Here is a 24898-nt window from a genome sequence, read left to right on the forward strand (position 1 = left end):
ATAATGTCTTGTGAAGTATGAAGTCAGCACAGACAGCCTGTATCAGCCTGGAACGGATCCTTGCGTCCCAAATGGCTCCCTATTCCTTATGGCGTGCACTTCATAGATCATAGGGTACCATTTGGGACACAGACATTGTGTCTTGGCTCCCATGGGCAGCAGAGCCTTCTGGGTAATTTCTGTGGTATGGTGGTGCGGTATGGTTGGGTGGGGGATTAGAAGACACTAAATAAATACAGGCTATCATATCATATGTTCACTCTGACAACGACGACCCAGCAGCAATAGGATCAAAGGTCAGTGCTACTCCCACCCACTGAACATTCTGGAACTTTTGGTCACATTGTTATCTTAACCTGAGTCAATCATGTAGAGAATAGAAAAAGACTGATGTCACAAATGTTCAGAAGATGACCTGGAAAAAAGTGCCACAGCTGCTCAAACAAACTGAGTGTGAAACAGCAGTCGCTGGCTGTAGCCTCCTCCTGAACACACAGTATAACTGAGTGTGAAACAGCAGTCGCTGGCTGTAGCCTCCTGAACACACAGTATAACTGAGTGTGAAACAGCAGTCGCTGGCTGTAGCCTCCTCCTGAACACACAGTATAACTGAGTGTGAAACAGCAGTCGCTGGCTGTAGCCTCCTCCTGAACACACAGTATAACTGAGTGTGAAACAGCAGTCGCTGGCTGTAGCCTCCTCCTGAACACACAGTATAACTGAGTGTGAAACAGCAGTCGCTGGCTGTAGCCTCCTCCTGAACACACAGTATAACTGAGTGTGAAACAGCAGTCGCTGGCTGTAGCCTCCTCCTGAACACACAGTATAACTGAGTGTGAAACAGCAGTCGCTGGCTGTAGCCTCCTCCTGAACACACAGTATAACTGAGTGTGAAACAGCAGTCGCTGGCTGTAGCCTCCTCCTGAACACACAGTATAACTGAGTGTGAAACAGCAGTCGCTGGCTGTAGCCTCCTCCTGAACACACAGTATAACTGAGTGTGAAACAGCAGTCGCTGGCTGTAGCCTCCTCCTGAACACACAGTATAACTGAGTGTGAAACAGCAGTCGCTGGCTGAAGCCTCCTCCTGAACACACAGTATAACTGAGTGTGAAACAGCAGTCGCTGGCTGAAGCCTCCTCCTGAACACACAGTATAACAGTGTGAAACAGCAGTCGCTGGCTGAAGCCTCCTCCTGAACACACAGTATAACTGAGTGTGAAACAGCAGTCGCTGGCTGTAGCCTCCTGAACACACAGTATAACTGAGTGTGAAACAGCAGTCGCTAGCTGAAGTCTCCTCCTGAACACAGTATAACTGAGTGTGAAACAACAGTCGCTGGCTGAAGCCTCCTCCTGAACACACAGTATAACAGTGTGAAACAGCAGTCGCTGGCTGTAGCCTCCTCCTGAACACACAGTATAACTGAGTGTGAAACAGCAGTCGCTGGCTGTAGCCTCCTGAACACACAGTATAACTGAGTGTGAAACAGCAGTCGCTGGCTGTAGCCTCCTCCTGAACACACAGTATAACTGAGTGTGAAACAGCAGTCGCTGGCTGTAGCCTCCTCCTGAACACACAGTATAACTGAGTGTGAAACAGCAGTCGCTGGCTGTAGCCTCCTCCTGAACACACAGTATAACTGAGTGTGAAACAGCAGTCGCTGGCTGAAGCCTCCTCCTGAACACACAGTATAACTGAGTGTGAAACAGCAGTCGCTGGCTGTAGCCTCCTCCTGAACACACAGTATAACTGAGTGTGAAACAGCAGTCGCTGGCTGTAGCCTCCTCCTGAACACACAGTATAACTGAGTGTGAAACAGCAGTCGCTGGCTGTAGCCTCCTCCTGAACACACAGTATAACTGAGTGTGAAACAGCAGTCGCTGGCTGTAGCCTCCTCCTGAACACACAGTATAACTGAGTGTGAAACAGCAGTCGCTGGCTGAAGCCTCCTCCTGAACACACAGTATAACTGAGTGTGAAACAGCAGTCGCTGGCTGTAGCCTCCTCCTGAACACACAGTATAGATAAACATGTGTTGCCCATGTTTGTCAGGGTATAAAGTACAAACAACCCTATCACACTGTTGGGTAATGTATGTGAAAGCCACGCCAGTAACCACAGGAAGGGTGTGTGTTATATCTCAGTGGAGAAGTGGTTATTCTAGTAGTTTAATAGCCAGGAGAGGGAGTGTGTGTGTGTTATATCTCAGTGGAGAAGTGGTTATTCTAGTAGTGTAATAGCCAGGAGAGGGAGTGTGTGTGTGTTATATCTCAGTGGAGAAGTGGTTATTCTAGTAGTTTAATAGCCAGGAGAGGGAGAGTGTGTGTGTTATATCTCAGTGGAGAAGTGGTTATTCTAGTAGTGTAATAGCCAGGAGAGGGAGTGTGTGTGTGTTATATCTCAGTGGAGAAGTGGTTATTCTAGTAGTGTAATAGCCAGGAGAGGGAGAGTGTGTGTGTTATATCTCAGTGGAGAAGTGGTTATTCTAGTAGTGTAATAGCCAGGAGAGGGAGTGTGTGTGTGTTATATCTCAGTGGAGAAGTGGTTATTCTAGTAGTGTAATAGCCAGGAGAGGGAGAGTGTGTGTGTCGTGTCTGATGTTGCCACCACTATTCTACCCGGAGTCACCCTTAAAATAAAATCCACCACAGTGAAGCATGTGTTGCTTGTCTCACAAACCATCAATGAACATAGGAACAGTCAGCTGTGCAGGGCAAGGCGGTGTTTGTTAAGAAACCCAGATCATCTTCTATCGGTATCTAAAGACAATCAGAACACAGCATATATGGCATCTTGCCAACTAGTGAGTGACCAACTTCAAAATGTTTTACTGGGAATAAACAAGTATTTTTGAAATGTCACATCAAGCCTGGTCTTTGCATGATGGAAGATTTTAGATTTAGTTAGAGGGACACCATCCCTGGTGCCCCTACCAACAGAATATAGCAGTGGCCACAATGGCCAGTCAACAAGGATTATGGGGACAATTGAGAATGTAATGGTAGTTATCCAAACAAAAACATATGTACATCAATGACAACTCCAACCCTACAATCTCAGCCTGTACATTGAGAGAGGCGTTCACTTCCTATCCAAGATGATTCCTCACTGAAACCAGACGCAAGGAGGTGTGCGTTAAAATAGAATAAAAACATCCTAATTGCGAACGACAAGACTGGTATGTCACTCCATCAAGCGCTTGAAAGTGGAACGTTTATCATTCTGTTCAGCTGCGGCAGATGTGAAAGAGATCAAGAGATGAGGCATGAAATGAATTATTATCGATGCGAACGTAGACGACTGTCGTCGTGACTTATTGGGTGATGTCTGTCAATTACGCACAGATCGATATTTTTTTTAAGTTACATAATGTGTATCACAAACGAAATTCATGCATGCCAACTATGACACGGTTAACTCTCAAGTCCCTATATTAATTGCATTATGCAATAAATATTGAATAGAGAGAATAACAAGGGTGATAATATTATCATTGATAAGCCTAACAAGTAATAAAATGTTAAGGCCGAATAATTTATAGTAAATTGCTTATTATTATTTGTTTCATCAAACAAAATATTTTAATTCAGGGCTCTTACCAGAAGACACTGATGAACCCGACAGGCTTGAGTTGCTGGATGCTGCCATCCCAATCCGCTTCAGGCTCGGTCTGTTCACTCGCGGTCGGTTGAGGTGCGCTCACAGCCCGTTCCCCGTAGTCCGTCCATCTCACTATGTCACGTAGCGTAGGCTACTCTCACTCGCTGATTTGGCACGAACTAACACTGTTTATTTCACGTCCGTTTTCTAAATTGCTCCTCTTGTATGTGTAACGTTCCAGCACGCTTTCACTTCTCTCGGTTCCTTTCCCTGCGCGCCGTATGTTGCCGCATTTACTGTAGCTCCACTCACTGGCAGTGGTGTAAAAATAGTCAGACAGGATCACAGGAACAATATCAACTTTCGATCATCTTGTCTAAACGCACCACTGTACACACAATTAAAGTTTGTCAAATGTATCCACTGGAAGAGCGGCATATGCTTTCGCCATGTTGAATTAAAAACACAGTATCGTTTTCCATGTGGTGGTGCCACTTCTGGGATCGTATAAACACACTACACTGCGACGGAGCCGCCTTCTTAAAGTGGAAGTATTCAGTAGACTGAAAGACCTCTGAACTCCAGTCAATCTGAAGCAGCTCTGTTCCTCAGAGCTCTGACCTTTGATTTCAATATGATGGTGATGCTGGTGACAGAGTGGCTGGCTGCAGGGCAGGCTGCTGCTGGTTCAGTGTCCCCACTCCCCAATGCAATAATAACAACACATAACCAGAATAAAATACATATTTGAGGATGTTTAATCAGGAAATGAACATGATTACAACTGTATTCTGCTATATTGCATGTGTCCAACTCCAAACCAAGTCCATTTACACCCTTTAGACCATAGGATATTGATTTCAACAGCCTAAAAATAGGTCCTCTTTGGGCTATATTTTTATAGCACAGGAAGCCCAATTCTGTTGTTTTGTTTGAACAATCAGATCAGCTCTGAAAAAGACATTGATGTGAAAAGATCTGACGTGATTGGTCAAAAGATCAATTAGTGGAAAAAATATAACAATTGGTCTGCCAGTCTAAACGCAGCCTCTGTCAACTCACATCAGGGGCGCAGCCAGGGATTTTGGGCCCCATGAAAAGACATCACATTGGGCCCCGCCACCACAGGCCACACCAACCGTGCACAATTTCTGTAACCACACACCTCCAGAAGCATTTCTGTAACCACACACCTCCAGAACCCAATCGACCCACTCAAAGCTTTAAATAACTCTACCTTTGCAGGCTTGCAACTCTCTTGTAGTCCAATATTTACTGTTCAATATTTCCTGACAGCGAGCTGTGAAAATATAACACTGTGCAGACATGCATGCAACATTCTGCATACAGTGGAATTCACTATTTGATGCAAGACTGATATCCTCTATAAGAAATGTGCTAAAGGCCATCTTTACAGTCTAAATGTCATTATAATGGTAAAAATCTTGAATGGAAAATTCTCTTAACATGAATGAATAACTTAAAATAAATATAACTTCAATATACATCAACCTTCAATTAAAATAAATGAACTGTATCATCTATAGAATGATATAACAAACAAAATAATAAAATCAGCAGCATATTATTGAACTAAGTATATATACCAAGGAGAAAATAAGCAGCTGTAAAAGTGGAAATGGAAAACAAAATGGAAATGAACATGAAAAGGCCTGATGGTGGCGCCAGAGGAAAGGTCAAGAGGTCACCAAATCAATAGGTTTCTTCCACTTGGGGTCTTGATTGTGCACAACAAATGTTATGGCAATCCAGCCATTACTATGAGATATATCTTGTTCTCAGTCTGTTCTCAGTCTTGTTCTCAGCCTGTGGGCATCATGTGTGTAGTGATCCAATATCCATAGCCATTTAACAGATATCACTGGCCTCTGCTCAGCCTTACTCACCAGGAGCCCAGCCTTCTTACTAGCAAAGTCCCTGATCAAGACTTTGAAGTCCAGCTTTCTAACTAACTGACTTTCAACAGACAGCATGACAAGACTGCACAGCCTGTCCTGGCACCAGGCAGGGCAGGGGCAACTCATTTACTATGAATAGCTTGGTAAAAGTTTTCCTGCATTGATTAAATGTCGGCTAAAAGAGGAGCGAAATGTAAACACACAAACATTTTCTGTGAAGATAATATTAAGTAACTAATATTATGGGAGCAAAAGTAGCCTATTTCACTATGGACTAAGCAAACAGGTTCATTTCCACCACACACGGACTCCACCCAACTTCCTTTGTGAAAAATTGGGTGACATTCTCTCTCCTGTCTTTTTCTTTCTTTAGGAAGCTGAGACATGATGCTCCACTGGCAAATCACTGCTAGCAAGTACCGTTCGCGCCTGGTTTGGGGGCAGGACTGAACCATTTCATGTAAATAATGTAATATTGAAAAAAATGTACCTAATGTTCTAATAATTGTTTAGGGCCCCTTTCAGTCACAGTTAGCTAGGCATACTAAAATGTCTTCCACGATTAGGGATTATGTATCAATTTGAGTGTAGGCTCTAGCCTGCATTTGGTAAAAATGCCAGTGCCTCACGTCATTGACTAACCATGTGCACATAAATAATTCACCCAAGATAAACATGTGAATAGGCCTACATCCATTTATATAAAACCAAAAAGCTAAAAAAAAAATACAATGCCTGAAGAAAACCGTAACATTCATGAACCATTTGGATAGACCGTAAAAAAAATGGTGTCGAATTTAGCAGTTGCGAAAGTTCTTCGACATGAAGAATGGTTGAGAACCGGAAACAGAAACGCACCGTTGGATGAGGGGACTTGATTGCGCAAGACAGCATGAAATCACATGATCACTCACCCAGTTGATCATGTGACCAATCCATTTTTGTAACAACCGCGGAGCAGCAACGTGAAACTACAGATGATTTGATTTATCTCGCTTCTATAACACGGATTAGCTGGTTTCTCTCAACTCCAGAGGAGGCGAGCGTCAATTATGAGGTATGTGTGCAAAAATAAAGCTGTATGAAAGCCTGGTCATTGGATTATTCAGTGCAGTTCTCTCAATGGTTATTTGACTAGGCTAGCTAATTCCTTCTTTTTTATATATTATATATATATTTTTAAATTAAATACATGCGCAAACTAGCTAAAGCAGACATTTGAACATTTGATAATGCAAACATGTGTGAGAATGAAATTGTGTTGAAACTAAACTATCAAATGTATCTGCTCTCCACTCACCCCTGACAGAATGTTGAAGGAGACGCTGTGTGTCCTTCTCCTGTGGGCTTCTCTGGAGGCAACACAGTCAAGGGGCTGCTCGAGTTTCTTCTGCCGGAAATCTCACCGTGTCAGCATGCTCTCCAGAGGAGCCGACCCTGGCAAGCCGCTCTTTCTCACCCCCTACCTGGAAAAGGGCAACATCGAAGAGGGTAGGTTGGTTTACTTTACTCAGAAACTATATTTTGTTCATTTGTTCAACTGTTAATGCTATCCCTAATGTTGTACAAGGCAGTTGTCAAGTTTTCAAAAAATAGACGAGATTGCGTTATGCATCATGTTATTTGCATCATCAACACAGTTAGGATCCCCATTAGCTGTTGCACATGCAGCAGCTACTCATCCTGGGGTCCACGCAACAAAACATGACATAACCGTGTGCAGAACAGTTGTTACGACGTTGTGATGTTAACATCATGAATGTTACAGTATTACACAGAAGTCTGAGGGAGACTAATCGTTGTGTTCTGATGAAACCAGGTTTGAGACAGTTATTTGAAAGCAATGACCTGTTCTATCTTTCAGCACGGAAGCAGAGTCTGGTAGGTCCCCTGCCTGGTGCCAATGTGAAGAGTTATGCCGGCTACCTCACTGTCAACAAGAAATACAACAGCAACCTCTACTTCTGGTTCTTCCCTGCTCAGGTATACCACACTACAGTACCATGTGTCCCAAATGGCACCCTGTTCCCTTTGTAGTGCACTACTTGTCACCAGGGCCCCGTAGAGAATAGGGTGCCACCCATATCAGCTGCAGTGTCCTCCGTAGTTTCACTCGTGACAAGAATCAATAGCACGTGTTTGTCTAGCAATCACCTTTTATCAGCTCCTGTAAAGGAATGTGTGAATCAGGGCAAAGTTTTATTTGGATTCAGAAACCTTAACAAAAGACTTATGGGCTTAGCCTCTATAAAGTAAGTACAAAACAAGTCCTTTCTGCTACCTACATTACCAAGGTCCTAGTGATTAAACAGTGTTTACTTCATAACTGTGTGTCAACGACTTAGCCACAAGGTGGCAGTGTTGTATTAGAAGGGTTTTGGGTGGAGGCCTCTCACTAAGATAGCTCCACTATCCACTGTTAGAGAAATACTAACTTGTATCTGTCTGTCTCTCTGCAGGAGTGGCCTGAGACTGCTCCAGTCCTGCTGTGGCTGCAGGGGGGTCCTGGGGGCACGTCTATGTTTGGGCTGTTTGTAGAACATGGACCCTACGTTGTATTGAAGAACCTAACAGGTACCAACATAGCCATATGTCTCTGTACTGACCCCTGTCTAGTGTATAATAACGTGTCTCTGTACTGACCCCTGTCTGTAATTTCTATCAGAAAGCCACCTGTATGTTCCTACTGTAGTGGTGGGACCTTCATCTCTCTCCATGTATCTCTGTTCCTACTGTAGTGGTGGGACCTTCATCTCTCCATGTATTGTGTTGTTTCACCTGTTTACAGTGGGCTACAGAGACTATCCCTGGACATCCAGATACTCTGTTCTGTACATCGACAATCCAGTACGTATGGCTTCTACTTCCTTCGTGTGAATGTATGAACACAGTTTGTTTGCATCCAAATGGCACCCTATTCCCTACTTTTGACCAGGTCCTCTTGTCAAAAGAAGTGTACTAAATAGGGAATAGGGTGCCATTTAGGACATCCTGTATCAGACAGGTTTGATTTGGTTTCTATGCTGCTTTAATAGTTTTCTCATCAAAATGTGTGTAATGTTACTTAATAGTATGTGAAATATAATGTAATGTTACCTAACAGCATGTACAGTATGTGATTATGTTACCTAACAGCATGTACAGTATGTGATTATGTTACCTAACAGCATGTACAGTATGTGATTATGTTACCTAACAGCATGTACAGTATGTGATTATGTTACCTAACAGCATGTGCAGTATGTGATTGTAATGCCAGGTGTGTGTTTTCTTGTCCAGGTAGGAACAGGGTTCAGTTTCACTGATGATGACCGAGGCTTTGCTCAGAACCAGGATGATGTAGGCAGAGATCTGTACAGGTAAGACTGGTCACTGAGGTTCTGGGTGCATTAGGCTGTATTTACAGACAGCTCAATTCGGATCTTTTATTCACCAATTGGTCTTTTGGCCAATCAGACCAGCTCTTTTGCCCATAATAATGGGCAAAAGATCAGAATTGAGCTGCCTGTGTAAACGCAGCCTTACACTATGCACAGATTATAATATCATTCTATCATATTGATGTGGTTCCTAAGATGGAAAACACTTCTCTAAGCATTGTAAAGATCTGATGGTGGCCTTTCTGAGTGGTGCAGCGGTCTAATGCACTGCAGTGCTTGAGGCCTCACTACAGATCTGGGTTCGATCCCGGGCTGTGCTGCAACCGGGCCGTGACCGGGAGACCCATGAGGCGACGCACAATTGGCCCAGCGTCGTCCGGGTTAGGGGAGGATTTGGCCGCCTGGGATGTCCTCTTCCCATCGCGCTCTAGCGATTCCTGTGGCGGGCCGAGCGCATGCGTGCTGACACAGTCAAATCAAATCAAAGTTGGTCACGTCCCCAGAATACAACAGGGGACAGTGAAATGCTTACTTACAGACTCTAACCAATAGTGCAAAAAAGGTATTAGGTGAACAATAGGTAGGTAAAGAAATAAAACAACAGTAAAAAGACAGGCTATAAAAGTAGCGAGGCTATAAAAGTAGCGAGGCTATAAAAGTAGCGAGGCTACATACAGGCACCGGTTAGTCAGGCTGATTGAGGTAGTATGTACATGCATACATATGACCATGCATATATGATGAACAGCGAGTAACAGTAGCTTAAAAGAGGGGTTGGCGGGTGGTGGGTGGGACACAATGCAGATAGCCTGGTTAGCCAATGTGCGGGAGCACTGGTTGGTCGGGCCAATTTAGGTAGTATGTACATGAATGTATAGTTAAAGTGACTGTGCATATATGATAAACAGAGAGGAGCAGCAGCGTAAAAAGAGCAGTTGGGGGGAGGAGGGGGCACACAATGCAAATAGTCCGGGTAGCCATTTGATTACCTGTTCAGGAGTCTTATGGCTTGGGGGTAAAAACTGTTGAGAAGCCTTTTTGTCCTAAACTTGGCACTCCGGTACCGCTTGCCATGCGGTAGTAGACCGTCTATGACTGGGGTGGCTGGGGTCTTTGACAATTTTTAGGGCCTTTCTCTGACACCGCCTGGTGACAAGGTCGTGGATGGCAGGCAGCTTTGCCCCAGTGATGTACTGGGCTGTATGCACTACCCTCTGTAGTGGCTTGCGGTCAGAGGCCGAGCAAATGCCGTACCAGGCAGTGATGCAACCAGTGAGGTTGCATCCAACTGATGTTGCAGCTGTAGAACCTTTTGAGGATCTCAGGACCCATACCAAATCTTTTTCGTTTCCTGAGGGGGAATAGGCTTTGTCGTGCCCTCTTCACGACTGTCTTGGTGTGTTTGGACCATTCTAGTTTGTTGTTGATGTGGACGCCAAGGAACTTGAAGCTCTCAACCTGCTCCACTACAGCCCCGTCGTCGATGAGAATGGGGTGTGCTCGGTCCTCCTTTTCCTGTAGTCCACAATCATCTTCTTAGTCTTGGTTACATTGAGGGATAGGTTGTTATTCTGGCACCATCCGGCCAGGTCTCTGACCTCCTCCCTATAGGCTGTCTCTTCGTCGTCGGTGATCAGGCGGTTGTGTGGTCTGCAAACTTAATGATGGTGTTTGAGTCGTGCCTGGCCATGCAGTCGTGGGTGAACAGGGAGTACTGGAGGGTACTGAGCACGCACCCCTGTGGAGCTCCAGTGTTGAGGATCAGCGTGGCAGATGTGTTGTTACCTACCCTCACCACCTGGGGGTGGCCCGTCAAGAAGTCCAGGATCCAGTTGCAGAGGAAGGTGTTTAGTCCCAGGATCCTTAGCTTAGTGATGAGCTTTGAGGGTACTATGGTGTTGAATGCTGAGCTGTATCAATTAATAGCATTCTCACATAAGTCTTCCTTTTGTCCAGGTGGGAAAGGGCAGTGTGGAGTGCAATAGAGATCGCATCATCTGTGGATCTGTTTGGGCGGTATGCAAATTGGAGTGGGTCTAGGGTTTCTGGGATAATGGTGTTGATGTGAGCCATTACCAACCTTTCAAAGCACTTCATGGCTACGGACGTGAGTGGTACGGGGTCTGTAGTAATTTAGGCAGGTTGCCTTTGTGTTCTTGGGCACAGGGAATATGGTGGTCTGCTTGAAGCATGTTGAAAATGTCCGTGAAGACACCTGCCAGTTGGTCAGCACGTGCCCGGAGCACACGTCCTGGTAATCCGTCTGGCCCTGCAGCCTTGTGAATGTTGACCTATTTAAAGGTCTTACTCACGTCGGCTACGGAGAGGGTGATCACACAGTCGTCCGGAACAGCTGATGCTCTCGTACATTCCTCAGTGTTGCTTGCCTCGAAGCGAGCATAGAAGTGATTTAGCTCGTCTGGTAGACTCGTGTCACTGGGCAGCTCGTGGCTGTGCTTCCCTTTCTAGTCTGTAATAGTTAGCAAGCACATAAGACGAGCGTCGGAGCCGGTGTAGTATGATTCAATCTTAGCCCTGTATTGACTCTTTGCCTGTTTGATGGTTCGTCGCAGGGCATAGCAGGATTTCTTGTAAGCTTCCGGGTTAGAGTCCCGCACCTTGAAAGCGGCAGTTGTATGGTGTTTCCTCTGACACATTGGTGCAGCTGGCTTCCGGATTAAGTGAGCAGTGTGGCAAGAAGCAGTGCGGCTTGGCAGGGTCGTGTTTCGGAGGACGCATGTCAAATGTACATCTAGGACCTTGGTTATGGCACCGTGGTCTCTGGTCAATGTCCATCTAGGACCTTGGTTATGTCACATGGCATCATGGTCTCTGCTCAATGTACATCTAGGACCTTGGTTATGTCACATGGCATCATGGTCTCTGGTCAATGTACATCTAGGACCTTGGTTATGGCATCATGGTCTCTGGTCAATGTACATCTAGGACCTTGGTTATGGCATCATGGCATCCATTGTTTTTCTCATCTTGTGTCTTTGTCCTCTAGTGCATTGACTCAGTTCTTCCAGATCTTCCCTGAGTATCAGTCCAATGACTTCTATGCTACAGGAGAGGTGAGTTTGGTTCTAGTCTCCACATCTGTGTTACACATAACATTACACAACTTCCCTACATCCTAGTTGTCAAATTCCCCAAATCCTAGCTACAAAGACATCTGCTGTTCATTCCCTTTTATGATGTTGAACAAGGTCTTAAAATGGTTATTTTAGGGTCTCTGCTATAGCAACAAGAATAATCTTTCCACTTAAATGCATAATAACGTAAAATTGAAATTACTTTCTGCAATCAGAATGCAGACGCTAAAATTGATTGGAATTGTCCTCGATGTCCTCAGTCCTATGCAGGAAAGTATGTCCCAGCCATTGGTTACTACATCCATAAGCATAACCCCATTGCTAAGGTGAAGATCAACTTCAAGGGAGTTGCCATTGGAGACGGCCTCTGTGACCCAGAGCTGGTGGGTTGTGTTTTAATACACCGTGATTTCAACTTTACTCAGCATTGTTTGACACTCCTGACTTAATATGAAATATATCAGTAATATCATTTAAGATATAATAATATATCTCCAGGATGAAAAAAAGGTTGTTTTTGTTCTTCATTTGCTCTTTCCCTTGGTCTTACCTGTTCTGTCTCTCTCTCTTTCTCTCCCCTTCTCTCTCTCTCAGATGCTGGGAGGGTATGGTGACTTCCTGTACCAGACAGGTCTGATAGACATGCTCCAGAAGCAGTATGTTGAGCAGCAGACAGCCAGCGGGGTGCAGCTCATCCAGCAGGAGAAATGGGTGGAGGCCTTTGAGGTAAGACACTGACTGCATCTGCTAACACAATAACCTGCGTGTTTTTGTTGTCCACTCCACATATCTGAATGTCTGGCAGTCATTCTTTCAAGGCCTCCAACTTCCTGGTACATTCTTCCACTGTCCTCTTGTCCTGCAGGTATTTGACAGCTTGCTGAATGGTGACATTCTACCGTACCCCTCGTTCTTCCAGAACGCCACTGGCTGCACCAACTACTTCAATTACTTGCAGTGTCAGGTAGGTACACAGAGCGAGGCTTACACAGACCCCCAGCTGATTGAATAAAGGTCAGGTAGGTACACAGAGCGAGGCTTACACAGACACCCAGCTGATTGAATAAAGGTCAGGTAGGTACACAGAGCGAGGCTTACACAGACACCCAGCTGATTGAATAAAGGTCAGGTAGGTACACAGAGCGAGGCTTACACAGACACCCAGCTGATTGAATAAAGGTCAGGTAGGTACACAGAGCGAGGCTTACACAGACACCCAGCTGATGGAATAAAGGTCAGGTAGGTACACAGAGCGAGGCTTACACAGACACCCAGCTGATGGAATAAAGGTCAGGTAGGTACACAGAGCGAGGCTTACACAGACACCCAGCTGATTGAATAAAGGTCAGGTAGGTACACAGAGCAAGGCTTACACAGACACCCAGCTGTTTAAGTGTCAGGTAGGTACACAGAGCAAGGCTTACACAGACACCCAGCTGATGGAATAAAGGTCAGGTAGGTACACAGAGCAAGGCTTACACAGACACCCAGCTGATTGAATAAAGGTCAGGTAGGTACACAGAGCGAGGCTTACACAGACACCCAGCTGTTTAAGTGTCAGGTAGGTACACAGAGCGAGGCTTACACAGACACCCAGCTGTTTAAGTGTCAGGTAGGTACACAGAGCGAGGCTTACACAGACACCCAGCTGATTGAATAAAGGTCAGGTAGGTACACAGAGCGAGGCTTACACAGACACCCAGCTGATTGAATAAAGGTCAGGTAGGTACACAGAGCGAGGCTTACACAGACACCCAGCTGTTTAAGTGTCAGGTAGGTACACAGAGCGAGGCTTACACAGACACCCAGCTGTTTAAGTGTCAGGTAGGTACACAGAGCGAGGCTTACACAGACACCCAGCTGTTTAAGTGTCAGGTAGGTACACAGAGCAAGGCTTACACAGACACCCAGCTGTTTAAGTGTAAGGTAGGTACACAGAGCAAGGCTTACACAGACACCCAGCTGATTGAATAAAGGTCAGGTAGGTACACAGAGCGAGGCTTACACAGACACCCAGCTGATTGAATAAAGGTCAGGTAGGTACACAGAGCGAGGCTTACACAGACACCCAGCTGTTTAAGTGTCAGGTAGGTACACAGAAGATTTCCTGACTGAAATGTCTTCTTACAAGGCTTACACACAGATGCACGTTTTAATAATAAAATGTTATGTTCTGGTTCTCTATGCTACAGGAGCCTGCAGATCAGGAGTATTTCTCCCAGTTTGTGACGCTGGCAGAGGTGCGGCGCTCCATCCACGTGGGGAACCTGACGTTCCACGACGGCTCGGAGGTGGAGAAACACCTGCTGCAGGACGTCATGAAGAGCATCAAACCCTGGCTCGCCACGCTCATGGACAACTACAGGGTGAGACTAGAGTCGATGCCCATCTAGCACTCAGACATGCTTCTATTAACAGCACAGATCTATAATATATGCCATTTAGCAGACGCTTTTATCCAGAGACACTGACGCGGGCGTACATTTTAATGTATGGGTGGCCCAGGGAATCTAACCCACAATCCTTGCTCTGCGAGCGGCGCGCTCTACCAACTGAGCCATGGTTTAACTTTGGTTTACAGTATCCGTCATGAGCTACAGTATCCGTCATGAGCTACGGTGTCCGTCACGAGCTACGGCGTCAGTCACGAGCTACGGCGTCAGTCACGAGCTACGGCGTCAGTCACGAGCTACGGCGTCCGTCACGAGCTATGGCGTCCGTCACGAGCTATGGCGTCCGTCACGAGCTATGGCGTCCTTCATGAGCTACGGCGTCCTTCACGAGCTACGGCGTCCTTCACGAGCTACGGCGTCCGTCACGAGCTACGGCGTCCGTCACGAGCTACGGCGTCCGTCACGAGCTACGGCGTCCGTCACGCGCTACGGCGTCCGTCACGCGCTACGGCGTCCGCTACGAGCTACGGCGTCCGCCACGAGCTACGGCGTCCGCCACGAGCTACGGCGTCCGCCACGAGCTACGGCGTCCGTCACTAACTCCTCTCCTCAGGTATTGCTTGGACCACTATACTGTAATCATTGAATAAATGCCTTATCTGTGTTTCTCTCTCTTTCTTCTGTACACACACACACACACACAGGTGTTGATTTACAGTGGTCAGCTGGATGTGATTGTGGCGGCCCCCCTGACCGAGAGGTTCCTGCCCACGGTGAACTGGACCGGGGCTGATGAGTTCAGCAAAGCCTCTCGCTTCCATTGGAAGATCCAGCCAGAGGACACAGAGGTGGCTGGATATGTACGCCAAGTAGGGGAATTCTACCAGGTGAGTACTGCATGTCTGTGTCCAGGGGCCGGATTCACAAAACCTTCTTAAGAAGACATTTCTTCTTAGCTGCCATTTGTTTCCTTAATTAACTATAGACTTAAGAAGAAAGTTAAGCAAAGTTGCTATTCCTCAAAAAGGTTAGAGGAAATTCTCTTGCACCATTTCTTATGTTTCTCCTGAAGCAAAAAGTTAAGAAGAAAGTAGATTCTTGAAAATAAAGTTCTTGGAAGTGTTCTTGAATTCCAAGATAGCTAAACCCTCGTCTTAATCTCAGGGCAGTGAGAGAAAAAGCTCATGAAAGCAATTGAACAGGTTTAATTCACTCACAAACTTCCTCTGAAAGTTTCAGTATTTATTATTTTAAACCCAAGAACATGTTTTAGAAGAGTAAGCACATTTCCAACTGAGATAACATGATTGCCATTGCTAGCCAGATAGCTAGCTAAATCGGGTGCCTAGCAACAAACATCGTAAGAAGATGCAGTTGAAGTCGGAGGTTTACATACACTTAGGTTGGAGTCATTAAAACTCGTTTTTCAACCACTCCACAAATTTCTTGTCAACAAACTATAGTTTTGGCAAGTCAGTTAGGACATCTACTTTGTGCATGACACAAGTAATTTTTCCAACAATTGTTTACCGACAGATTATTTCACTTATAATTCCCTGTATCACAATTCCAGTGGTTCAGAAGTTTACATACACTAAGTTAACTGTGCCTTTAAACTGCTTGGAAAATTCCACAAAATGATGTCATGGCTTTAGAAGCTTCTGGTAGGCTAATTGACATAATTTGAGTCAATTGGAGGTGTACCTGTGGATGTATTTCAAGGTCTACCTTCAAACTCAGTACCTCTTTGCTTGACATCATGGGAAAATCAAAAGAAATCAGCCAAGACCTCAGAAAAAAAATTGTAGACCTCCACAAGTCTGGTTCATCCTTGGGAACAATGCCAAATGCCTGAAGGTACCACATTGATATGTACAAACAATAGTACGCAAGTATAAACACCATGGGACCACGCAGCCATCATACAGCTCAGGAAGGAGACGCGTTCTGTCTCCTAGAGAGGTGCACTTCACAAAATAGATGGCATCATGAGGGAGGAAAATGATGTGGATATATTGAAGCAACATCTCAAGACATCAGTCAGGAAGTTAAAGCTTGGTCACAAATGGGTCTTCCAGTGGACAATGACACCAAGCATACTTCCAAAGTTGTGGCAAAATGGCTTAAGGACAACAAAGTCAAGGTATTGGAGTGGCCATCACAAAGCCCTGACCACAAACCTATAGAAAATTTGTGGGCAGAACTGAAAAAGCGTGTGCGAGCAAAGAGGCCTACAAACCTGACTCAGTTACACCAGCTCTGTCAGGAGGAATGGGCCAAAATTCACCCAACTTATTGTGGGAAGCTTGTGGATGCAATGTTTGACCCAAGTTAAACAATTTAAAGGCAATGCTACCAAATACTAATTGAGTGTATGTAAACTTCTTACCCAATGGGAATGTGATGAAATAAATAAAAGCTGAAAAAAGCTAAATCATTCTCTCTACTATTATTGTGATATTTCACATTCTTGAAATAAAGTTGTGATCCTAACTGACCTAAGACAGGGAATCTTTACTAGGATTAAATATCAGGAATTGTGAAAAACTGAGTTTAAATGTATTTGGCTCAGGTGTATGTAATCTTCCCACTTCAACTGTACATAAGATATTTGAGGAGTTTGAAAGAAAATCATTAAATCTTAAGGAATTCTTGAGGAATTGCACTTACCAAATATCTTGTGAACTTTTTTTTTTTTTCTTAAGCAGCTTCTTAAGTTATTGCGTAAAAGTGTTTTGTGAATCTGGGCCCAGGACTTTACTGGGTATTCAGGGCATTTGGCCACCCTTTAAAATGGAAAATGTTAACATAGCATTACTTAACATAATGTGAGTAATTTAGCAGTAGATCTCATGCAGAACACCTTAGTCAGTGCATTCAACTAAGTTTAGTAGGAAAAAACAAGCACGTGACAATTATTGCAAGTAGAGTCTTATTGAAAATGGCTGTGCCAGGAAGATAGGATCAACTTTATGGACACCAGGTGGGAACACAGTGCTGCTGATGGGGAAACTGGTTCACATGCTAAACCTGTCTGACTGTTTGTTTGTCTCCTTGTCATGCAGGTGATTATACGAGGGGGAGGACACATACTACCATACGACCAACCACAGAGGTCCTTTGATATGATTGACAGATTCCTCTCAACACAGGGATTTATTTAAGTGGGCGGGACTGAGCAGGAACACAGTTGATCTGAGTTCCTCCACCTTTTAATTCGGAGTGTCTCCAGATTCCCAGTGGCTGTTTATTTCAAACACAATTATACATGGTAGAGGTCTATCACCTAGAAAGGAATACATGTCATGGATAGAGACGTCTGGACAGCTATGCTGCCTTCATCAGACTTTAATGACCTCCTAAATCCTACTTTACCCCTCAGATTCTGACTGCATTCTGATGCACTGCCAATGAATCCTCATGTTTGCTATTCTGTGGATCTGTCAAAATGAATATTTTTTTTGACTGTGCAGAATAATGATTTATATTGCACATGATCAATATATGATTAAGATGAAGAGATGGCAATGCAATTGTAATAAAAAAAATAAATGAAACCAACATGGGTCCGTCAAACAAGTTCAATGGATGAACACCAGAGGGCGCTGGTGTTTGAAATACTGTAAATGCCCGGTGGTGTTGTCCCTTGTAAATGCAACAAAGTTACTGAATAGTTTCTCTTATACAACTTCGCTAAAAGTTCCATTATCCAACTTCAGATAATGACCAAGACCTTTTTATTCTACCTGTCAGATGATTCAGTCATACTCGACCATCCTGTTTAATCAAAAATATAACAATTCAACTATGAATAGTCTGCAATACCTGCCTCTGTTTAGGTAATAGTAGGTACTACTCCGAGAACTCAATAACCTCTACAGACAATCATGGCAGACTGTTTTAGAAAGTACTAACCAGTAACAGAGAAACAGGCTGGCATGATCATCTGGTGGTTTGGGCAGTGAGATGACTGTACTCCTTGCTCTGTCACGTACCAAGGCAAACCATCATGCTACTTATCAGCTCATTAAACTTAATTGAAGCAGTCTAGACATCTCCATAGTTATTGATGGTTTTAGAACATTTAAACCTAGAACTATTTAATGAGAAATCAATGGTCGGGGCTTTTGTATTGGAAAACCATGTGGATTATTGGTCACTAAGGAGTTGCCTCAGATCTATCAGGACATGCTCCCCTTGCCACATATTCACACACATCCTGATTACAGTACAGTACCATGAACATGTGCTCTACTGTATATGTAGATACACTGAGTGGACAACACATTAAGAACACCTGCTCGTTCTATCACAGACTGACCAGGTGAATCCAGGTGAAAGATATGATCCCTTATTGAGGTTACTTGTTAAATCCACTTCGTCAGTGGAGCTGAAGGGGAGGAGACATGTTAAAGAAGGATTTTTAAGCCTTGAGCCAACTGAGACAAGGATTGTGTGTGTGGCAATCAGAGGGTGAACAGGGTTTGGTAGTAGGTGCCAGGGACACCAGTTTGTGTCAACAACCGCAACATCATTTTGAGCCGTTCTCCCCTCACCAGCCTCCACTGGTGTATAGTCAGTGTACATTTTAAGGTTATATGGTTTGTCTGTGCTTCAAAAGGTACATCTGAAGTCATTTGAGTCAGCTGAGTAATGTTACAGAACAAGTGCTTTATTCTCCTACTGTAATGTAGCCGCAGTGATGTGTAACATCTGAACAACTGCTGAACCAAACGCAGACCAAACAATAAGCTGTGATGAGACACACAAACATGTACAAAGTTATGCAGGCAGTTCTGAATTCATCAATCCATTAGGTATAATACACCGTGGACACGTCTCGAAGCGCGGAAATGAACCTTGACGAACACACACTGAGAAGGCTGCAAACGAGTGCTACGCAAAAACATCATTTACATACATGTACAAAACATCATTTACATACATGTACAAAACATCAGACTCCTTTCAAAAAGAGAGGTGGTTGGATGTACAGTCAAGATTATAAAAATGAATGACATTCTATACAATATTTATAGTTTTATATTTAAAATGATACATTTATACTTGTATTAATGTGCAGGCATTGTCCTCCACCTCTCTCCCAGAAACCCACACAGACACTCATCCTGAACTCACTAACCTGTCTTTATGTCTGCCTGTACAGTTAGACAAACCAGTCTTCCTTATGCTTGACCGGTCTGTTAACTAGAAACTCCACACTATTAGCTGTTATTCCAACAAAACATCTAACAACAATTCCAGTTGAATATGTTGAGGTCAATGCCATATATTCCCCATGATGCAACATGTTTTATTTCAGAACAGTTAAATACTCCAGTAGTTGGTGAAAGTAATAAGCCACAACGTTTAGAGATTCAAAAGAAAATACAAAGTCGATGAAATAAGGCGCTTTGTAGGTGTTTCACTTGTTTACAACACAGGAAGCCCTTAATACATGTTCAACCTTTCACAAGTTCAGTTGTTATCACACACCTCAAACCCACTGCCCGAGCCTTTCTACAAGACCTTTGTGCATCACACTGGAGAAAAAGTGAATGCATGTTTCCAGTTGACTTTATTCATTTAGTTAGTTACCTTTCACAGTGAGCCAAACTGGAGCTGAACAATGTTGTAGTAACACATCTGAAAGGTGCATGTTTAAAGCTTGATAAGGAGCACCCTGTGGAGCCTCACCATTAGGCACAGTCACTGCCCTGCAGTCAGTCTCTACAGAGTAACAGTCACTGCCATGCAGTCAGTCTCTACAGAGTAACAGTCACTGCCATGCAGTCAGTCTCTACAGAGTAACAGTCACTGCCATGCAGTCAGTCTCTACAGAGTAACAGTCACTGCCATGCAGTCAGTCTCTACAGAGTAACAGTCACTGCCATGCAGTCAGTCTCTACAGAGTAACAGTCACTGCCATGCAGTCAGTCTCTACAGAGTAACAGTCAGTCAGTCAGTCTCTACAGAGTAACAGTCACTGCCATGCAGTCAGTCTCTACAGAGTAACAGTCACTGCCATGCAGTCAGTCTCTACAGAGTAACAGTCACTGCCGTGCAGTCAGTCTCTACAGAGTAACAGTCAGTCAGTCAGTCTCTACAGAGTAACAGTCACTAATATGCAGTCAGTCTCTACAGAGTAACAGTCACTGCCATGCAGTCAGTCTCTACAGAGTAACAGTCGCTGCCATGCAGTCAGTCTCTACAGAGTAACAGTCACTGCCATGCAGTCAGTCTCTACAGAGTAACAGTCGCTGCCATGCAGTCAGTCTCTACAGAGTAACAGTCACTGCCATGCAGTCAGTCTCTACAGAGTAACAGTCACTGCCATGCAGTCAGTCTCTACAGAGTAACAGTCACTACTATGCAGCCAGTCTCTACAGAGTAACAGTCACTGCCATGCAGTCAGTCTCTACAGAGTAACAGTCACTACTATGCAGTCAGTCTCTACAGAGTAACAGTCACTACTATGCAGTCAGTCTCTACAGAGTAACAGTCACTGCCATTTAGTCAGTCTCTACAGAGTAACAGTCACTGCCATGCAGTCAGTCTCTACAGAGTAACAGTCACTGCCATGCAGTCAGTCTCTACAGAGTAACAGTCACTGCCATGCAGTCAGTCTCTACAGAGTAACAGTCACTACTATGCAGTCAGTCTCTACATAGTAACAGTCACTACTATGCAGTCAGTCTCTACAGAGTAACAGTCACTGCCATGCAGTCAGTCTCTACAGAGCAACAGTCACTGCCATGCAGTCAGTCTCTACAGAGTAACAGTCACTACTATGCAGTCAGTCTCTACAGAGTAACAGTCACTACTATGCAGTCAGTCTCTACAGAGTAACAGTCACTACTATGCAGTCAGTCTCTACAGAGTAACAGTCACTGCCATGCAGTCAGTCTCTACAGAGTAACAGTCACTGCCATGCAGTCAGTCTCTACAGAGTAACAGTCACTACTATGCAGTCAGTCTCTACATAGTAACAGTCACTGCCATGCAGTCAGTCTCTACAGAGTAACAGTCACTACCATGCAGTCAGTCTCTACAGAGTAACAGTCACTGCCATGCAGTCAGTCTCTACAGAGTAACAGTCACTACTATGCAGTCAGTCTCTACATAGTAACAGTCACTACTATGCAGTCAGTCTCTACAGAGTAACAGTCAAGTCAGTCAGTCTCTACATAGTAACAGTCACTACTATGCGGTCAGTCTCTACAGAGTAACAGTCACTACTATGCAGTCAGTCTCTACAGAGTAACAGTCACTGCCATGCAGTCAGTCTCTACAGAGAAACAGTCACCCAGTCAGTCTCTCTACAGAGCATCAGTCAGTCAGTCTCTACAGAGTAACAGTCACTCAGTCAGTCTCTCTACAGAGCGTCAGTCAGTCTCTACAGAGTAACAGTCACTCAGTCAGTCTCTACAGACTATCAGTCAGTCAGTCTCTCTACAGAGCGTCAGTCAGTCTCTACAGAGTAACAGTCACTCAGTCAGTCTCTCTACATATCAACAGTCAGTCACACAGAGTCTCGCTGGTGTATTGAACCGTGCATCACTGTGACCTCAATATGGCTATTCTACCCTCTGGATATCCCAGAGGTCAAAGTGCATAGACAGCTACATGATGTCTCTCTAGCTCACCTGGCTGTAGAGCTGCTTGGCTCACTCCTACTAAAGGATGTAGTCATATGTACTACTAGTCCTGCTGAAGTATCAACATGTTCAGGGAAAAGGAGTTCCTCCCAGACACTGAACTCACTACCCTGTCACTACGCCTGTACAGTTTAGAATCCCCTCCACTAATGGTTTAGGTTTGGATATGGGGAGCGTAAACTGATCCTAGATCAGTGATAACTAAGGGGTGACTTGAGCAAGCATGACAGAGTTGTGTTCAAAACTAAAGTGAATATTGAGCTTTCCTACTGGTTAGGACTATTGGAAGATGTGTTGATGGAAAACACTCATACACACACACACACACGCAGACACACACACGCAGACACACACGCAGACACACACACACAGACACACGCACACAGACACACACAGACACACACAGACACACGCACACACACACACAGAGACACACGCACAGACAGACACACACAGACACACGCACACAGACACACGCACACACGCACACACAGACACACGCACAGACAGACACACACACAGACAGACACACACACAGACATGTCAGCCGGTCTGTGGGAGAGCTGGGTTGGAGCTAGAATGGAGAGGTTAGACTGAAGGTCAGCTTTTTCCTCCCTGGTCAGTCAGCCAGCTGGTTTTGCCCTTACAGACTAAACTCCCTGACAACACACTGGTGCTCTGTAGGTCAGTTGGTAGAGCATGACACTTGCAACAGCAGGATAGTGGGTTTGATTCCCGTGACCATCCACACATAAAGAATGTATACATGACTACGTGGTTTGAATAAAGGCCTCTGCTAAATGGCATAAAAACACACCAACAGCAGACACACAGTGTCCATCAACGCTACACTCACTGAGACTGGGGGAACAATCTCTTATAAAGGCTTGCTAGCTCAATGGAAAAGTTCATGATGATTAAAAGGTATTTGAAACAATTGACATTCCATTTAGTAATAAAAAAAGACAGAGAAGTTCAGGCACGTTGTGATGTTTTGGAAAACATTCAGCTAAAACTGCTGAGCCTCGTTAGAGATGGTTGTAAGACCTTTTCATTATAAAGGGATAGAAACTCAGCCAATCGTTCCTCAACTGTCAAACACACACTGACAGTCAGACTACAAAAGCATAGACTCAATCAACTATCTCACCTCATATCTCTCTCTATATGTCTCCTACAGTATGACAACCCCACCTGAGATATTGAGGCAGACAGAGGACAAGGCTCATATCTGGAATGTTCAGGTCATTTGGAATGTGCTGCTGATTCTGGAAGCCTGGCTGCAGCAACACTAGAACTACACTGAAGGAGATGTCTCTTAAAGCTTTACTTGGTCCTGGAGAGTGGAGGAGACAGGGGTCAGGAGTCAGCCTCCAGGAGAGTGGAGGAGACAGGGGTCAGGAGTCAGCCTCCAGGAGAGTGGAGGAGATGGGTCAGGGGTCAGCCTCCAGGAGAGTGGAGGAGACAGGGGTCCGGAGTCAGCCTCCAGGAGAGTGGAGGAGACGGGTCAGGGGTCAGCCTACAGGAGAGTGGAGGGGTCAGCCTCCTGGAGAGTGGAGGAGACATGGGTCATCCTCCAGGAGAGTGGAGGGGTCAGGGGTCAGCCTCCAGGAGAGTGGAGGGGTCAGCCTCCTGGAGAGTGGAGGAGACAGGGGTCAGCCTCCAGGAGAGTGGAGGAGACGGGTCAGGGGTCAGCCTCCAGGAGAGTGGAGGAGACAGGGGTCAGTCTCCAGGAGAGTGGAGGAGACAGGGGTCAGCCTCCAGGAGAGTGGATGAGACAGAGTCAGCCTCCAGGAGATTGGAGGGGTCAGGGTTCAGCCTCCAGGAGATTGGAGGGGTCAGGGTTCAGCCTCCAGGAGAGTGGAGGAGACAGGGGTCAGCCTCCAGGAGAGTGGAGGAGACAAGGGTCAGCCTCCAGGAGAGTGGAGGAGACAGCGGTCAGCCTCCAGGAGAGTGGAGGAGTCAGGGGTCAGCCACCAGGAGAGTGCAGGAGACCGGGGTAAGCCCCCAGAAGAGTGGAGGAGTCAGGGGTCAGCCTCCAGGAGAGTGGAGGAGACAGGGGCCAGCCTCCAGGAGAGTGGATGAGACAGGGTCAGCCTCCAGGAGAGTGGAGGAGTCAGGGGTCAGCCTCCAGGAGAGTGCAGGAGACAGGGGTAAGCCTCCAGAAGAGTGGAGGAGACAGGGGTCAGTCTCCAGGAGAGTGGAGGAGACAGGGGTCAAGGGTCAGCCTCCAGGAGAGTGGAGGAGACAGGGGTCAAGGGTCAGCCTCCAGGAGAGTGGAGGAGACAGGGGTCAGCCTCCAGAAGAGTGGAGGAGACAGGGGTCAGCCTCCAGGAGAGTGGAGGAGACAGGGGTCAGCCTCCAGGAGAGTGCAGGAGACAGGGGTAAGCCTCCAGGAGAGTGCAGGAGACAGGGGTAAGCCTCCAGAAGAGTGGAGGAGACAGGGGCCAGGGGTCAGCCTCCAGGAGAGTGGAGGAGACAGGGGTCAGCCTCCAGGAGAGTGGAAAGAGCCAGGGGTTAGCCTCCAGGAGAGTGGAGGAGACAGGGGTCAGGGGACAGCCTCCAGGAGAGTGGATGAGACAGCAGTCAGGGGACAGCCTCCAGGAGAGTGGAGGAGACAGAGGTCAGGGGTCAGCCTCCATAGCTGCCTCGGCTAGCTGGTATCACAGTGCAGGGCAATATGGCTGATAGAACAACAATACTAGGATGTATTGCTTCAATTTGAACATATTCTCAACACCGTTCAATCTTTCATTACATGTAACGCCCTCTAAATAGCATGGATGGGTTGCTAGGGTAACAGTCAGGGTCCTTTCTAGAAAAAGAGCATCATCCAATAGAATCGCCAGA

General features: G+C 45.5%; 2 protein-coding genes across 2 annotated transcripts in view; one reads left to right on the forward strand and one right to left on the reverse strand.

Moving 5' to 3' along the window:
• LOC139404923 (beta-chimaerin-like) overlaps nt 1-4062 on the reverse strand; it is a 42217-nt gene extending 38155 nt beyond the window's left edge. Inside the window, exon 1 of the mRNA XM_071147462.1 lies at nt 3603-4062. Coding sequence (XP_071003563.1) covers nt 3603-3651 — 49 coding nt within the window. The 5' untranslated portion in view covers nt 3652-4062. The remainder of the gene's footprint in view (nt 1-3602) is intronic.
• A 2372-nt stretch (nt 4063-6434) lies between these two features.
• Nucleotides 6435-17942, forward strand: LOC139404913 (probable serine carboxypeptidase CPVL). Its single transcript, XM_071147453.1, has 13 exons — nt 6435-6579; nt 6832-7013; nt 7387-7505; nt 7982-8096; nt 8311-8369; nt 8802-8881; nt 11910-11976; nt 12258-12380; nt 12592-12723; nt 12863-12961; nt 14190-14363; nt 15095-15277; nt 17456-17942. The coding sequence occupies exons 1-13, from the start codon at nt 6575-6577 to the stop codon at nt 17552-17554; spliced, it is 1437 nt and encodes a 478-aa protein (XP_071003554.1). The 5' UTR covers nt 6435-6574; the 3' UTR covers nt 17555-17942.
• Nucleotides 17943-24898: the final 6956 nt, after the last annotated feature.

Source organism: Oncorhynchus clarkii, unplaced genomic scaffold (genome assembly GCF_045791955.1).
Source record: "Oncorhynchus clarkii lewisi isolate Uvic-CL-2024 unplaced genomic scaffold, UVic_Ocla_1.0 unplaced_contig_2926_pilon_pilon, whole genome shotgun sequence".
In the NCBI taxonomy this organism is placed as follows: Eukaryota; Metazoa; Chordata; class Actinopteri; order Salmoniformes; family Salmonidae; genus Oncorhynchus; species Oncorhynchus clarkii.

Bases quoted from the DNA above. Each gene is read 5' to 3' on its own strand.
- LOC139404913 (XM_071147453.1), top strand. The intron at 7,506-7,981 runs GTATACCACACT...GTCTCTCTGCAG, and splicing joins TCTGGTTCTTCCCTGCTCAG to GAGTGGCCTGAGACTGCTCC. The intron at 12,962-14,189 runs GTAGGTACACAG...TCTATGCTACAG, and splicing joins TCAATTACTTGCAGTGTCAG to GAGCCTGCAGATCAGGAGTA.